This window comes from Python bivittatus, unplaced genomic scaffold, assembly GCF_059951505.1.
Source record: "Python bivittatus isolate LINGU-HERP-01145 unplaced genomic scaffold, Pbiv_v1 ctg000840_np1212, whole genome shotgun sequence".
Lineage (NCBI taxonomy): Eukaryota > Metazoa > Chordata > Lepidosauria > Squamata > Pythonidae > Python > Python bivittatus.
In genome coordinates, this window is record NW_028277113.1 from 31461307 (window position 1) to 31477771 (window position 16465).

The 16465-nt window shown below is 38.9% G+C and overlaps 1 protein-coding gene across 1 annotated transcript in view; it reads right to left on the bottom strand.

Annotated features, from left to right (window-relative positions):
* The window catches only part of RAB31 (RAB31, member RAS oncogene family), a 44643-nt gene extending 28263 nt beyond the window's left edge, over positions 1-16380 (bottom strand). Inside the window, exons 1-3 of the mRNA XM_007429185.3 lie at positions 15994-16380; positions 5080-5159; positions 809-890 (exon numbers count right to left, since the gene is read on the bottom strand). Coding sequence (XP_007429247.1) covers positions 809-890; positions 5080-5159; positions 15994-16032 — 201 coding nt within the window. The 5' untranslated portion in view covers positions 16033-16380. The remainder of the gene's footprint in view (positions 1-808; positions 891-5079; positions 5160-15993) is intronic.
* Positions 16381-16465: the final 85 nt, after the last annotated feature.

Sequence of the window (16465 nt, forward strand, 5' to 3'; positions counted from 1 at the left end):
TGTTTCTGTTGGAACAGGGAAAACTGAAATATCTTGAAGTGCTGGCTCATGGCTCATCCTTCTGTGCCACACATGAAGACACAGAACCAGCAACTTTAGTAGAAATAATTAATTTGTTGGGAGGAGGAGTATTTTTTCTTTTGAAGTTATAGCCCTAGAGTAATTTAAATGTGTTTTTGGCAGGGGCAGGCAGGAGCAGGCTGCTTGAAATGATGCACAAAATTCATAATAAAATTGCAGTTCAAGATTTTAACACATTGCTGATGATCCAGTTTGTTGAGCAGTACTGTAATAAAAAGATTGAGATTTTTACAGTAAATCAACAAATCTGAAGCTTGTTTGGGATGCTTTTAAAGCTTTTATACAGGATAGGACTATAGCAGTACTTTATGGAAGAAGAAAAATAAAAAAATCCTATGGTATAATCTGGAAAGGAACATTGAGGAAACCCTGAATGTGTATGGAAGAAATCATACTTAATGTCTTTAGGTGGCTAAGCTGGAACTTGATCAATTACACGCTTTTGAAATGGGAGACTCATTAAAGTGTATTAAGGAAACTTATTGGGAATGGAGAACCCCTCCCGCCCAAAATTGTTTATTGCATAAGTCATGCAGGTGGTAGAATTCATTTTTCTGGTTGAAGAATTTAGATTACTGTGATGTTTTAGAACAATATAAACATACCATGCCTTCTTACCTTCAGATGATAAGGATCTTATAATGCTACAGATGCCTGTTCCCCCTGATTTTATTAATAATACAAAACATAGCATGCAATTGTCTTTAGATAAAAGAATCATACTCACCCTCTCCTGACCTGCTGTGTCCCAGATAAGAAATTTATGAAGCTCATTCCCACAAGGGACTGTTTTAGTCATAAAAGAAGCTCTAAAATTTGCAAGAAGAGTTGCACATTGTTTAAGCAGAATTTACATCAAATCATCACCAAATGTATGTATGTGTCAGTTAAGAAAACAATATTTCTCAGGAATCTAATCTTCACAAAGGAGAAAACAAAGCATTTCTTCTTAATATTTTTTGGAATTGCAAAGAGTTTATAGGTATTTCAGGCAATGTAAAAATCGAACTAAACATAATGATGTATATATGTGCACAGCACTATTTTTAATTTGAAAAATAGGGTATTTTATTTTTGCCAGAAAGAATTCACTGTGGAGTCTTTGGGGTTCTCTGAGCTTGGTTGTTTTCCTGCAAATGTTTCACTACCTGGCTAGGGAACATCTTCAGTGCTAGAAGGGCGTGGGGTTTGCTCTCTGTTTATATACAGAGGCTTGTCCTGCCTGTGTTGGTGTTTCTTTTTTACTGGTAGTTCCTTGATTAGGGTATTGTTTACTGCTTGATTGTATGTCTGGTGATAATCTTGGTGTTAATCTCTGCTTATCTGGGTGATGATTGCTGGTGTGCAGATGTTCTGGTCTTTTGTTTCCTTTCTATTGTCTCTTTTGAATAGTGTGTAGGTGTTGTTTATCTCTATGTGGCTGTTGATGGCTACCTTGTCTGAATACCGAGCTTCCAGGAATTCCCTCACATTTTTGGATTTAGCTCTGCTTAGATGCTGACAGTTTCCCAGTTGAAACCATGGTTAAGTCTGTCCATGTAGTGTGAGTAGTAAACAATACCCTAATCAAGGAACTACCAGTAAAAAAAAAACCCCACCAACACAGGCAGGGCAAGCCTCTGTATATAAACAGAGAGCAAACTTCACTCCATTTTAGCACTGAAGATGTTTCTGGGTAATGAAACGTTTGCAAGAAAACAACCAAGCCTAGGGACTCCAAGTTCAACCCTGAGCTACACATATTCTCTTCTATTAGAAAGAATTCACATTTGTAAAGTTCTAGAAGAATTACTAAAGATGAATGACATAGTAGCCCCTTAAACCACACTATCCCATTTTATTAAAATGTGATGAATTGAAAAATGAAATTATTCTTTCAACAGAAGGAAATACATGCCTAGGAAAGTTCAGGTAATCAGTCTTAATTTTTTAATTTTTGATAACATTCAAGTAGATGTGCTTAAAATATGTTAAATGAGAGATTAAGTAAAGCAGGAATCTCTATTCTAAACTACATTTAATCCTAAACAAAAAAGAAAAGGCAGAATCTTTTCTTTCCTGGATGGTACAATTCGTTGAGATTTCCGGCACGTATCATCATCACCTGGATAATTGCCACTGCCCCAATTAATTACACTGAAGTATATCAAAAGGGATATTGGTGCCCAAATCTGCAATCACTTTTATTATAGCTGAATACTGATTGTAAAACTGGAAGGAATTAGAAACATACAACAGTTTATGAATGTTTTACAGCTGAAAAAAAATAAACATTAGTTATGAATTGTTATCTGAGAAGTCTGAACATCTTTCACTGCCCTGCACAAAATTGGAATATGAGGCCTTGTGGCTAAAGTTGGCCTTTTCAGAACAGTTGCATTAATTGCTGCCATATCAGCCTCCCTACACAGCAGCAACTTGCCTGCCTGAGCAGCTTGACAAGATGGAGTCTCCAAGATTGATAGTTTTGGGAGATGTTAACCTGACTTTGTGTGGCACAGAGTTAGGAGGAGTTCAGGAAATCATGGCCAACATGAACCTGACCCAAGTCATTAGATCTGGCTTTTGTCTCTAATGGTAATGTCTTCCATCACATCAGTCCTCTGTCATGGTCAGAACTTTCTCTGCTTTTTGGCTTAATCCACCCAACCTGTGGGGAGGTTGAACTATTAGTCTGATTCAACCAGATTTTCAGAAGGATCTGGTTCAAGGCCTTAGTTTCCACCTGGCATGGTTGTATGACAAAAAGCCAGCGATACACCTGTCAGCCCTTCAAGAAAGGCAAGGTCAAGGAATAGACATGGCAGGGATTCCAGGAATACTACTTTATTGTTGTAGGATGTACTAACAGAATCCTGAAAGCCTGTCCAAAATTTTAACTGCCCTTTTTAAGGATAACAAGGTCAAGGTGAGGCTGTTCTAAGTCTCTTTCTCATGCTTTCTACTTTCCCAGGGCTGAGCAACCCTTTTCTTTTTCATTCCTCCTTCTCAATGCTGGAGCTAAATTCCTCTACAGCTTCCACCTCAGGAAACCATTGCTGGACCAGTGATTCTGGACAATTTTCATCCAGTCTCCAATCTTCCCTTTTTGGGAAAGGTTGCTGAGAAGGTGGTCGGGCTGCAGCTTCAGAGGGTTGGAAGAAATGGATTATCTGGGCCTGTTTCAGTCAAATTTGAGGCTGGGATGCAATACAAACGTTGATATCCTCAGATAGAGCTGTGATGGGGGTGGTGTGACCATCCTGGTTCTCTTTAATTTTTCAGAGAACTTTCAATGCCATTGATTGTGATATATTTCTGGACCAACTACTTTCCCCGTGAGTGGTTCCAGTCATCATTAATTGGGGCAGAGGTCAAGCCCAAAGCCTCTAGTTTGTGGGTATCTCAGGACCCGACACTCTCATCCCTCCTGTTTAACAATGACATGAAGTGGTAACTAAAGTCATCTGTCCACACAGAGTCAGACATCATTAGTAGGTTGATGATACTCAGCTGTATATTTCAACTCCTGGTTGACCAAGTGATGCTGTTGAAGTCTTGTCCCAGTGTCTGGAGGCTGTTAGGGTCTGGATGGAGAGGAACTGGCTTAATTCATCCCTGACAAGAACAAGTAACTATGGGTTCATGATTGTTCCAGTACCAGATATTTTCTATCTTTAGTTTGGAATGGGGTTGCACTTCCCATACAAAACTGGTTTGTTATTTGGGGGTCTTTCTGGACTCACAGCTCTTGCTCAAAGAACAGGTGGTGGCTGTGGCCAGGAAGCCCTTTGCACATATTCACCTGATGTGCCAAATGCACCTTTCCCTTGACTGGAAATTTATTCTTAGTCACTAATGCCTTAGTCACCTTGTGCATGGACTACTGCAATGTGCCCTATATGGGACTGCCCTTGAATTCATCTTAGAAGCTACAACTGGTCCAGAATGCAATGCCACAACCTGTTATGGGCCTGCCTCAAAACACTGATGTCACACCTCTGCTATGTGAGCAGCACTGGTTACCAGTAAACGTCTGGGTACTATTCAAGTTGCTGGCTATTACCTGTAAAGTCCTTCATGGCACAGAGCCTGGTTATTTGAGGGACTGCCTCTCTCTCATTGTTTCTGCCCATCCTGTAAGATCTGATAGAGTAGGTGTACTTCATGTTCCACCCATTAAGTGATGCCATTTGATGGGGCTCAGGAACTGTGCCTTCTATATGCTGCCTCCTTGTGGAACAGCATACCCCTGGAGGTTTTAACTGATCTGACTCTGCAATCCTATAAACAAGTTTTGAAATCTCAACTTTTTCTCTAGGCTCTGGGCTAAATTGGTTGTGTATTGTATTATATCCATTTGCTATAGTGTATATTTGTTCTCTGTTATGTTTTCTTTTTTGTTTTTGCTTCAGGGACTCCGGTTGTTTTTAACTTGTAGGTCACCTAAAGTCACTGTTGAGTCAGGCAACCTTAGAAATGCAGAGTATAAATAAAGAAATAAATTTTAAATATAAAAGCACTTTTCTAAAACTATGGATTTAAATCAGGAATGGTCAATGATTCATAGAAAAGCATCATAACTAGGCATCCAAACCTTCTAGGGAGCTATAAGAGGTCATCTTGTGACACAAGTGCCATTGTAATGGGCAGGATCAACTTTTCTGCCCATTTTTTTAGGATTTTAAGAGTGGGAATGGTAGTAGGAGACATATTCCTCCCATCTCTACCCTTAAAAACATACAATCCCCTACCCCAAAACAGGCCTAAATTGCTGGGTTTGGGTACTGTTAGTTGTGGTAGTAGAAGCTCAGCAAAAAATTACAGAACAATTAAAATACATTGCAATTGGCATTAATAGAAGATAATATGTTCACTTAATTAATAATGTCCCATGTTAAAACAGGGATGGAAACTGTACATAATATATATACAGCTATTTTGAATAATGAACTCTCCCTACTTTAAATTATAGGAATTCATCAGTGTTTATTTAGCTTAACTGTACATAGTACTTACCCAATAGTAGGGCTAATATTGTGGTCAAAATGATCCTGAACAAATCGACAAACTATACTTGATTTGCCAACTCCAGTATCCTAAAATTTAAGAAAGGAAGAATCAACCCAACATTGTCCTGAACTCTCATCTGTCTTAAACGAAGAATCCCTTAGGTTTGGGTATATTTGCTGAAGAGGCCATACTGTACTCTATAAGTAATGGCTGAAGGATATCAGAATATGGAAATGCTGCTCCATCGGTTCATCCAGGATCTCCAAAAGCAGCAGCAGCAATCTTCATAGTTAGGCCCAAAATAGGTATTTTGAGTGTGTGATAGGGAAAGTCAGAGAAGCACAAATTTCTAATCCTTTCAGTCTCAGGAAATAATATACCAAACTTGAAACTGACAAAGATCAGAGAAGGTATAAGAAACAAAAAAATAGAAACACTTCGTCTGAAAGCTCTTCCCTGGATATAGGAAGCCAACAGATTCTGTTCTACCACAAAACTCTATCAGTATTATTGGATTGTTCTTCCCATTAATTCTGAACACATAAGTGTTCTGCCCACCAACTTTGAGCCTATAAAAAGTGTTACCATACAGTCTTTTGCAGAGATGAATATGTTACAAGGCTTAGGTAGTTGTATATTTAAGACCAATTTAACACAGCCAGTTTGGTGTAGTGATTAAGGCACCAGACTAGAAACTGGGAGACCGTGAGTTCTAGTCCTGCCTTAGGCAGAAAGCCAGTTGGGTGATCTTTGGCTAGTCAATTTCTCTCAGCTCCAGGAAGAAGGCAATAGCAAGCCTCTGCCAAAAAATATTGCCAGGAAAACTGCAGGGGCTAGTCCAGGCAGTTGTCAGGAGTCAAGATTAATTCAAAGGCACATACCCACCTACCCACCCACACATATCTAAGACTAATTTAACAGATTCTAAACAGTAATTCTGGCAAAATGCTATTATTATTACCAGATTCAACATATTCTGCTGATTTATTATAAGCGGTTGAAATAATTTGAATGTAATACATTTTAAGATCTTTGGGATCCATGCCAATGCATCCTGCATGCTCCATTCATATTGCATTAATCAACAGTAGATACATTCAATCTGACTCTAGGAAAATTCTCTTGAGAAAATTTGGCAGATAGGCTAAGTAAAATTTAAAATGTCTGTGTGGAGTAGGCAAGGGTCTTCCTTATTCCTTTGTTAATAATCCAGTCCAATTCCTTAAAGTTAAAATCAAGGGTGTCACCTTGAAATATGGTTTTATACTCATTTCTAAGATGTACTCACTTTGTGCCTGTAGCATACTGTGTACTAAGGTTCAGTCTATACCTTTGCATGTTCCTTTCCAATTGTGTGAATCAACAACACATTCTTTACTTTTCACACATGGGGTGGACAACAATATATTTAGATGGGACAAAACTATGTCTAAGAAATCAAAATTCAGAAATGTTCATTAGTAAAAATGTTGCAAGTTCACCTTTCCTCTTTCTGTAATCAACAGTTTGTTTCACTTAGATAAAATTAGACTTGTTCCAGAATTTGGTAATAAGTAAAAATGGCTAATATATTTATCCTAAAAGCATTACTAATACATAGGCTTCAGGGATATAAAATATTTATTTCCAATTAAACATAGTATGAACATTTTTAGATGTAATTTAAACTGAAAAGATGCAGGAAATACTTATTTTAAAAGCATTACTTGCACACAGATTTTAGGGAAATATTTATTTTCAGTTAAACATAGCATGAACACTTTAGGTGTAATTTTAAACTGAAAAGATGTAGGAAATGCCACTTATGCATTCTGTGTAATTTGCCATTGTCTTCATACTGAAGAATCTTGCTCCATCCATGCAGTCACTCATCTTGCCACAAGAGAAAACTTTAAACAAGAGGAACTGCCTATCTCCCATAGCCTCTCTCTGTCCTGCTTGCCTTGGATCCCCTCAGTTAAACAATGTCATCTAGCAGGACCCAGGAAGAGGGCCTTCTCTGTTGCTTCACCTACTCAGGCATGTGGCATGCATAGAGATGTGCATGTAAAGTGTTGAGGAAATATGTTATATTTGTAAAGCAGCTGATTGGATACCAACAGTTCTGCAATTGTTTCCATGTCTTATTAGTGCAATCATGATTTTAACCACATTTCCAAGTTTTGTTATGCTGCTTAAAGAAAGCATCTGAATACAGCTGTCAATGAATGCAACTTTCAAATTGACTATAGTTTTGTTGCATTCAAGGACCATTCCAGAACAGTTATTCTGAAAAGTTATATTCTGAACAGGAAATAAAACACAAACCAGTGCTACAGACACTTTTCAACTTAAGACCATTCGTTGAGTAACCATTCGAAGTTATGACAGCACTAAAAAAAGTGACTTATGACCAGTCCTTGCACTTACAACTGTTGCAGTGTCCCCGCAGTCACTGATCAAAATTCAGGCACCTGGCGACCAGCATGTATTTACAATGGTTGCAGCATTCCAGGGTCATGTGATTGCCATTTGCAACCTTCCCAGCCAGCTTCAGGGAAGCAAAATCAATGGGGATCACACAATTCACTTAACGACTGCATGATTCATTTAATGACCACAGTGATTTGCTTAACCACCACCGCCAAAAATGTCATAAAATTGGGTGCAGTCACATGATTCACTTAACGACCACACTGCTTAATGATGAATTTTCTAGTCCCTATTGTGGTCATAGGTCAAGGACTAGCTGTATTCATGATCTTTCTTTAGCAATGTAGAAAAACCTAGTCCTAGTTGAAGGTTATTCATGGGGCTACAGGGAAGAGGAAGAATGGCCTACAGTCACAGTCCCTTTACAGTGTAGTTTTTCAGGACATTTTAAATTGGAAAGTTTTCCTTTGCATTTGAGTATGATTCCAATTAACATATTCATCTCAGTATCCAGAGTCTGCACAAGTATTTGGACTACATTATTTGATGCAAGAAGTACATTGAGACTATTTTATGCAGTTTGAACAGTACATTCAAAGAAACAAAAGCTTTATGTTGAGAAAAATGTTTTTTATTGTAATATTTGAAACAATGTTGGCAATAGGCAATAAAACAATAAAACATAGTAAAACTGCCAAACTCTGGAAATTTTCTGCACAAACTTTTCTGGTCATCTCTGTCATTATTCCAGCAAGGAGCCTCCAACAGATATTTGGCAAACCAGTATATTTCCATTTTGAACTTCTGGTGTCTGATTAACTTATTAAATGGCTTCACATTCAAAACAGCTCTCCAATTCATGTTTTTCTTTGGAACCATTAAGAATATCAAGAACAGGCCAGTAAACCTTTTTTATTAAGGCACTTACTGTATACTATTGTTCAAATACTGAGCAATTGATGGATGGCTTCTCACTGAAGTACTTCTGATTTCTTGGATGTACATGTGATTTCCTGGATGTCAACAATGGAAGAAACTTGCTTGTTGAAAGAGATCTGAAGTTCCAGTACATATTCCTCTTCAACCAAGTTGAGCATCCATGTGTATCTACAAATCTCTTCCAAGGTGGTCAAAAAGTGTTCTAGGTGCCCACCAATTATGTCCTTCACATCAGTTTGATGCTCTTTTCTGTTAGGACTTGACCCTTTTGTCCCAGGCTCTGCTGAAATATCTGCATTGACTATCTTGTCTCCACAAATACTTTTTAAATTTCCTCTGAAATTAAAAAAGATTATTCTCTGGTTTTCTGCCAAATCTGGTGTATTTTTTTAATTTAATGAAGGTAAGTATTTCTTCTTAATCTACTCTCCTCCAGCATGGAATTATGGCTTCTCCAAAAAGTTTCTTGCCAATGAAAGTCTTGGATGTCAAATTGACCCTGGATTACTGATTGACCTGCCTATGTTTGAACCGCAGATATTGATAAGGCACTTCCACTGTCATAGTGTTGCTCAAGGTAGCCTTAGTAATCAGCTCTCCTACCTTGGCTGCCTTCTTCAGGTATAAGATGGATCTTTAAACAATTCATGAGTCCAAATTCTCAGGGCTCTGGTGGCAACAGAAGTAATTACTGAGGCTCTAATTCCCAAGGATGTGGTTTCAAGGTCTCTTTTCAAATACTTACCTACCCCACATTCAACAAGGTCTACAAAAACCTACTCTCCTCTCCCCAACTGCTGTCTTAGAGATGACAGTTGCCACAGGTTCATCCATTGATGAAATTCCAAGACAATCCACGTCTTTTGTGGCAACCCATATAGCTTGCCAGCCATAGAAGGAGGAGCTTTTCATTTGGATGATTCCATCCATTCTCTCTTGATGACATCAAAGAAAACATTTGGGAGCAGAATCCAAAGTGCAAGGCTATGAGTGCAAGGAAACATTTCTGTGAATGCTGAGTTTCCTGGGCTTCATCCTCCCCAGGAGTCAAAGCCTCAAAATTCAGGGTGTACATTCTTGCCATCTTTCTTATTAGTACTGGAAAAAACTCAGAACTAAAAAGATTTCAATATCCTCTTAGCCTCCTCAAATTCCTTAGCAGATAATTGTCCTTATTCTAGGTCAGAAGTGGCTGACGGTTGAGACTGAAGGTCTGGAGAAGGCTCTTTATTCCCAAAACTAAAGTAGGTTGCCTGATCAACTCTTCCACTTAAGTACCACAGAATTGTGTGTTGCAGGGGATGGGGGTGGGGGATGAGGACTTCTGTCAACTCATCTTGACTACAGCTAAGCTCCATTCTCTTGGAGGAAGCATGCCCACTACTCTTAGTGATTTAGACCTTGGATTCCTCAGTTTTCTCCATAATTTTATCTAAGGCAACAAAAAAACTATCCTCTAGATACTGCTTCCTTCTTCATTAATACTGAGTTTTGTGCCTCTCAGGGAAGCCAGCCTCTGAGCTCCATCAACCTGTGTGTCAATAGCTTTATGACTCTGTCCTGTGCTTGGGCAACACTGTCCATATTATCTACTCCTATGGTATAAGTCAGCAATGATGAATTCACAATTCTTTCTTGGTGAGAAAAGAACAAAGCTGCTAGGAAGCTGCACATCCATGGACTATGAGACAAGTAATTGTCTCTGCCTATCAAGTAAGGCTCTTCTCATGGCTCTTCTGCCACCCATCTCATAACTGCAATCCTGAGGATTTCTGATAGTAATGGCTGTCTGCTACAAGGAGCACATTGGCATGGAAAAGAGTCAGCCTGGCCAGGGGAGGGGGAAGCAAGGACTGGAATGTCACTATCTCCTAAGAAGCCTACCGAGGCTTCTTCTAAACCCTAGGTTTGTTGCCTCACACATCCTTTTTACTACTTTTTCCGAAATGGACACAGAATACAGTACTGCTTTTCAGTCCAGACAGAGCTGACAGGAAAGTCTTCCTTCTCTTCTCTAGAAGGCAGATCTAAGGCTGAATTGAGAGGAGTTACTTCCATGGGATGCAGAAGCCTCAGCCCTATTTTTTAAGTAAAGGTGGAGTTAACCCTTTCTAGTTGGCTCATCTTTGGTGACTGAGAACTTAAAAAAAATTGTTGCATTATTTCCAGTACCTGGAAGAAGTGAAGTGACACTATGAAAGGAGGCACTTCTGCAGGAAACTTTCCTCTCCCCTCCCTCCAATGTTGTGTTAGTTCATGAACCTAATTAGTGCTATGGATCACAGAAACTAGGTAGCTTTATTTTTGGTTGCTAATTGGAACCAACCTTCTGACAGGCCAGCATTCAGTCTTGCATATGGCCAATATTCCCACCTCTGAACACATATATAGACAAAGAAATACACTGCAGAAGGAAGGTGACTAGTCTGTTGCAGCCATAGCACAAATGCCCATGCAGAGGCCAGTGATCAGAAAGGAAGGGTGGCCCCACAACAGAACTGTTAATTACTGGGCTATGAAGGCTCCTCCCCTATGCACCCTCAAATGTACCCTGGAGATCTTCATTATGGTTGCAGGGAAAACATTTTGATGCCCAAATACCTAAAGCTAGTCTCAGGTCACCACTGTAACAGGCTGGTGACAAGTTGAGGCTACATCATAGCAACATGTTTTTGACCAGTGATTAATGGGTCATCACATCATTGCAAGTGGGACACCAGGAGAGTAGACTCACTGGAATCAGTGGATTCCAGTGTATGTAATACATTAAACAATAAGATATATTATTAATTTTCCACCCAATAAAATGCACCTCAGCTCTGTAATTGCATTTGTTATTTTAAACACATTTATAGAAATAGGTCTTTCTTAGCTGTCTTTGTTTACATTTCCAATGCTACTTCTGCAGTTGTATTAGTATGTTTCAACAAAAATAGTGAAAGTCCCGTGGTACCATAAAAACAAATACATTTATACTTTATAGCCTTTTGTGGATCACAATCTACTTCATCAGATGCACAGAATATAGTTCTGAAAAATGAGTACACACACACACACACACACGGGAGAGGAGAATAAATGAAAATAGTAAATTAGAGGTCAGACTCCATGCAGATTAGATAATCACACTTGCGGTAAAAAGATAGCATGGTCAGTAAAGAACTGTTATTTATATACCACTAGATTTAAAATTATATACTTTGCTTTATTATTAGGTGCACTCAACAACTCAGTTGTAATAGCTGTTCCTAAGAGCTTGGTCTATTTTGGAAATATACACTTCTAGAAAAAGTGACTGCTAGTCTTCATGAAAGGTAACATCAAGATATCATGATTAAAGTGGGTGTTTTCCTAAACTAAATTTTATTTAAATTTAGAAAATAATGTGTACCCAGTAACTACTACTCCAGACTGATGTAACTAATGTTTTGTTTACATTCTAAAGAGCTGTGTAAGCTTGGTATATGCAGTTCCTCAGTCTTAAAAAAAACACTCATAAATCTAACTTTAGTATTACTGTATTTTCTAAGATATTAGCCTTTCAAAATACTAGACATAACCCTATCGACGCTGACATGTGATATGTCCTGCAAAACCTAGTGAGGCTAAGTAAATATTAATAGAATGAGTTCACATTTTGCTTAAGGAAGAACAAAACATGTTATGTTTCTAAATAAAAGTACTGAACAAGCTATCCTTATTTTTATGAAAGACAATTTTTACAGGAAAGAATGTGTGATTTACATTCAGAAAATAATGTTCAACCCTGTATCATTAGTATTTTTATAAAATATAATATTCTTAAAATTTGAACTTTCCTGAGACACAGAACTATAAAACAATACAACACATTTTCGTTTAGTCTTAAATTTCAAACACTTTATTTTATTTAATATCTATACATCTCAGTATGTATTTAAATGAAATCTATTTTCTTCATGGCAAAGAGAAATAAGTTGCAAATCTATGGGCAATTGTTTTCCTCTAAATGCTGTTAGGCATCTGGTTTGAATAACTTATAGAAAAAAATAAGTTATATGGAATGAAAATTCATCACAAGTTAATGAAGCTGGGTGCAGACTTTCCATTAGTCTGGAGAAATAAGGCAGATCACCATGCCAAGCAAAAGCTTATTCGAATATATTAGAAAGAACACTATGTTAATTAAAGTGGGGAAAGTGCCGTTACTTTTTCTCTGCTACTATTGTCAAACATTCTGTTGTATCAGTTGTGTACAATGCCATTATACTCAAAAACTAGCAAAAGAAGAAAAGCTACAGTTAGACTGACATCAATACCTAGGAAGTTTCCAGATCATAAAGCATATGAATTGTAAGCACCTTGAAGACAATAAGGGTGATTATAAGAAGTCAACACTAATTTGTCTAGAACAAATTTTGACAGGCTAACCTAATCTCATGTTCTTTGATCAAGCAACTTCCTTAGTAGATTGTGGAAATTCTGTAGTTATAATATGCCTTGATTCCAGGAAAAATCTGACAAACCATCCAATGACATAGAAATAAGCAAAGTAGTTCAATTCAGGGTGGATGGTATGAAAATTAAATGCTACATATCTGGCTTGAAAACTGAACTCAAAAAGCGCTCATCAGTAGCTCCTTATCAGATTGGAAGAAGGCATTGAGTAGAGTACTATAAGGCTCAATCCTAAATTCTCAGTTCTTTAACTTTTTAATAAATTACTTGAACGAGGAGGTAGAGGATGTGCTTATCAAATTTGCAACTGACGCAAAACTGCATAGGATAGCTAATAACTTAGGAAACAGAAATAAAATTTAAAACAATGTTGACAGATTAGAGAAAATTGGCAGAAAATAACAGAGTGAAATTTAACAGAAACAAATAAATGTTACAGAAATCAAATCACAGGTATAAATCAGGGGCAAAATTACTTGGGAAAAACATCTTAGAATAGAGGTTGATTACAAACTACGTATGAATCAGCAGGGGGATCTGCCTGCAAAAAAGGCAAATGAAATTGTGGATTACATCAGCAGAAATATAGTTTCCAAATGACAAAAAATAAGTGTGTCACTTCGTTCTGTGTTGATTAGACCACAGCTCGACTATTGTGTCCCATTCTGGATACCATACTTTAAGGATCCAGACACTGGAACAAATTGAGAGAAGGACAATAAGGATGATTAAGGACTAAAAACTAGTTCTGTGAAGAGAGATTGAAAGTCCTGGGCCTATATAGTCTTGAGAAGATGTTAAACCCCACATAGCTGGCAAACCCAAGAAACAAGAACCACACAGATATAAAAACATAAACTTGGAAACAATAAAAGTCCCAACTGGCAAATCAATTACGGTGATAAATCTTTAAAATGCTTCCTTCTACAGCCCCCACATCTGGGTTGGGCTGGCTGTCTCATACCAATGGAACTCCCCTACCTGCTTCTCACAGTCTCTCATAGAAGACGATATAATCACACTCATCATTCATCTGAAAGAATTTTGCATAGGCATTATTAGCCAAGATGTATTTTCTATCATTCCAGAGTATAGGACACAAAATACTGCATTTCTAACATTAAGACCAGAGCAACGGTGGCACCAATTATCCAGATAGTGTTATTCTTCTTCCCTGAATGTGGACAAATAGAAGCAACAAAGCCATCTGTTGTGGTGTTTCCATTTTGACTCCTTCCCAGAGACGGGAGTTAGGACCATGCTCTAAATGCCAATTCCAAGTCTACAATTCCATAACTACAAAAAAAATGAGTGCTAATCCTGATACATATAACGGGTACCTCCATATATAAATGCCTCCATATCAAATGGCTGGTGTGTCCCCACTCTCTGTCTTCAACAGTCATTTTATATTGAGCTGCTGGGGTGCCTGTAATGAAAGGCTGGGCCACTGGACTTCTTTTGTTTTGTTTTTTGTTTTACAGGTTCAGTAGTGGAAGTATGAAATGTTAGCTATTTCTTTGTCTTTGGAAAACAAGCCTACCAAAGCGAAAGCAACTGGCATCTATTTTCCTGGCATGGGTGGGAAGGGAAAAGAAGGAGGAGAATCCACCAAACAGAAAGTTAACTGCAGTCTGAACAGAACGTCTGGCTGTATAAATATAAATAAATATAACAAGGGTACTCTAGACAAGCACTCACACTTCAGTTGCTACAACTTCTTAAAACAGCAGCTGTGCTATCCCAGGAAAATGGTTTAAGGAGTTGCAAACCATATTAGGTGTGCAGGGCATCTTTTTGCCATGAACATGAACCACTATTTATTCATAATAAATGAATAGGTGTAGTGTTTGTTTTTTCTTAATGATGGGAGGTAAATCTAGGCAATGCAAAATGTTAAATCACCATGGCTGTACAGTACAAAATAGTATTCTTCCCAGCAACTAAAACCTCAAAGAAACAGTGAAAAAAGAGGAGGAAAAGAAAGGAAGGATTCCCTGGAGCTGGTTTATGTGGACTTGCAAATTATCAGCTGGGAGGAATTTCCCATAACTCTGCAGAGGATTATTCTAAAAAGAGGATATGGTCAGCCACAGAATGAAACAATTTTCGCTGAGTTGCATCTCGTAGTTAACTGCTTTTTGCATTCAAGCAATTTCTGTCCACTTACAACCAAAATCAGTTAAAGTGTGTAGCAAGCTCTTTCCTCTCTGAGCTCAAAATGTTATCTGCTAAATACAAACCACAAAAACAGCATGTTTAGGACAAAACATACTTTAGCTTGTGGAAGAGAGTGAAGAAGGAAAGGAGCAAGAGATTTCTATAGTTTAACAGTTGAAAAGAATACTTCTCAAGGCACATTTCCCAACAAGAAAACATGTTAATCATCACTACAGAAATACACCTATGCCTGAACCTTACCAAACTGCAGGTGTGAGAGTTGTTACACTGCCCTCCCCACTGTTAATAACTGTTTTAAGAAGTTAAAAGAAAAATTACTCCTCCCTACCAAAAATAAGAAACCTCTTCACATTTTTTTAAAAAAGGTTAATGGGAAGGATAGCAGTTCAGCTTGTCACTTGAACTACAGTATTCTGTAAGATTTTATTTAATTCGATATAAAGCAGCATGCAACAATGCGTGCACTCTGCAGTCATAAAGGATACGCTCGGGTTTCACCATCTCAGTGGGAATCAAAGCATGTCTCCCAGGAGAATAGCTATAATCGTTTCCCACCAGGTAAAAGGAAGACAGAAAAAGCAGAATGTAACTGGAACACATCCCAGATAGGAGGCGAGAGGAAAGGAAAGTATGTCTGTTTAATCCTTATTTAGCCTGACTGCCTGAACTGCCAACATTCCCAGAAAGCAAATCGAAAAAGTGAGCGGAAAGCCAGTCCGTATCCGAACTAGAATGGGCCAAAAGGAAGACAAAGAAAGCCGTTCTGTAAATCGCAGGCTTGCCAAGCTGCCGTAGGGCGCCCATCCTTCCAGCGCTCGGCTCGCTCTCCCTGTCGGTCGCTGGTGCGGGGCACTGTCTGTTTAAAATCTTCGCTTGCTACCCAGAATTCAGCGTCTCTTTCCCAGGTCCCCCTCCCCCCTCGTACGTTTCTTTCGTTCGGTCGCTACTCACTCCAAGCAGGCACACTTTCAGCTCTCGTATCGCCATCATCTGTTTGGGGCGTAGCGGCTTCGCATCCTTCAGAGGAGCGAATCCTCCGGTCCCTCTCGCTGTTACCCAGTTCCAGAAACGGGGCAAAGCCGCAGCAGTCGCAGCTACTTCTCAGCAGCCCCAGCTCTGTGCCGCCAGCGGTCACATGAGCATAACCTCGGCTCCGGCTCCTCCTCGCCTCCTTCTGCCGCTTTCCTCACCCAAACCCAACGCGTACAAAATAGCTGCGCTTCAGCATATTTCGGAAGACGCAGTTGCCGCTCTTGGATCGGCGCGCGGAACCCGCGGCTGGCGCTCGAGCATTTCCAGGTTGCGAAACGAGCAGAAGCAATCCAGCGTTCCCGCCCATTTTTCTCTCCGCGCGTTCCGACGGCGGAGGGCTCAAACTTCCCAGTGGAAGAGCGGAAGACAATGCTTTAAAGGGGGATGGGGG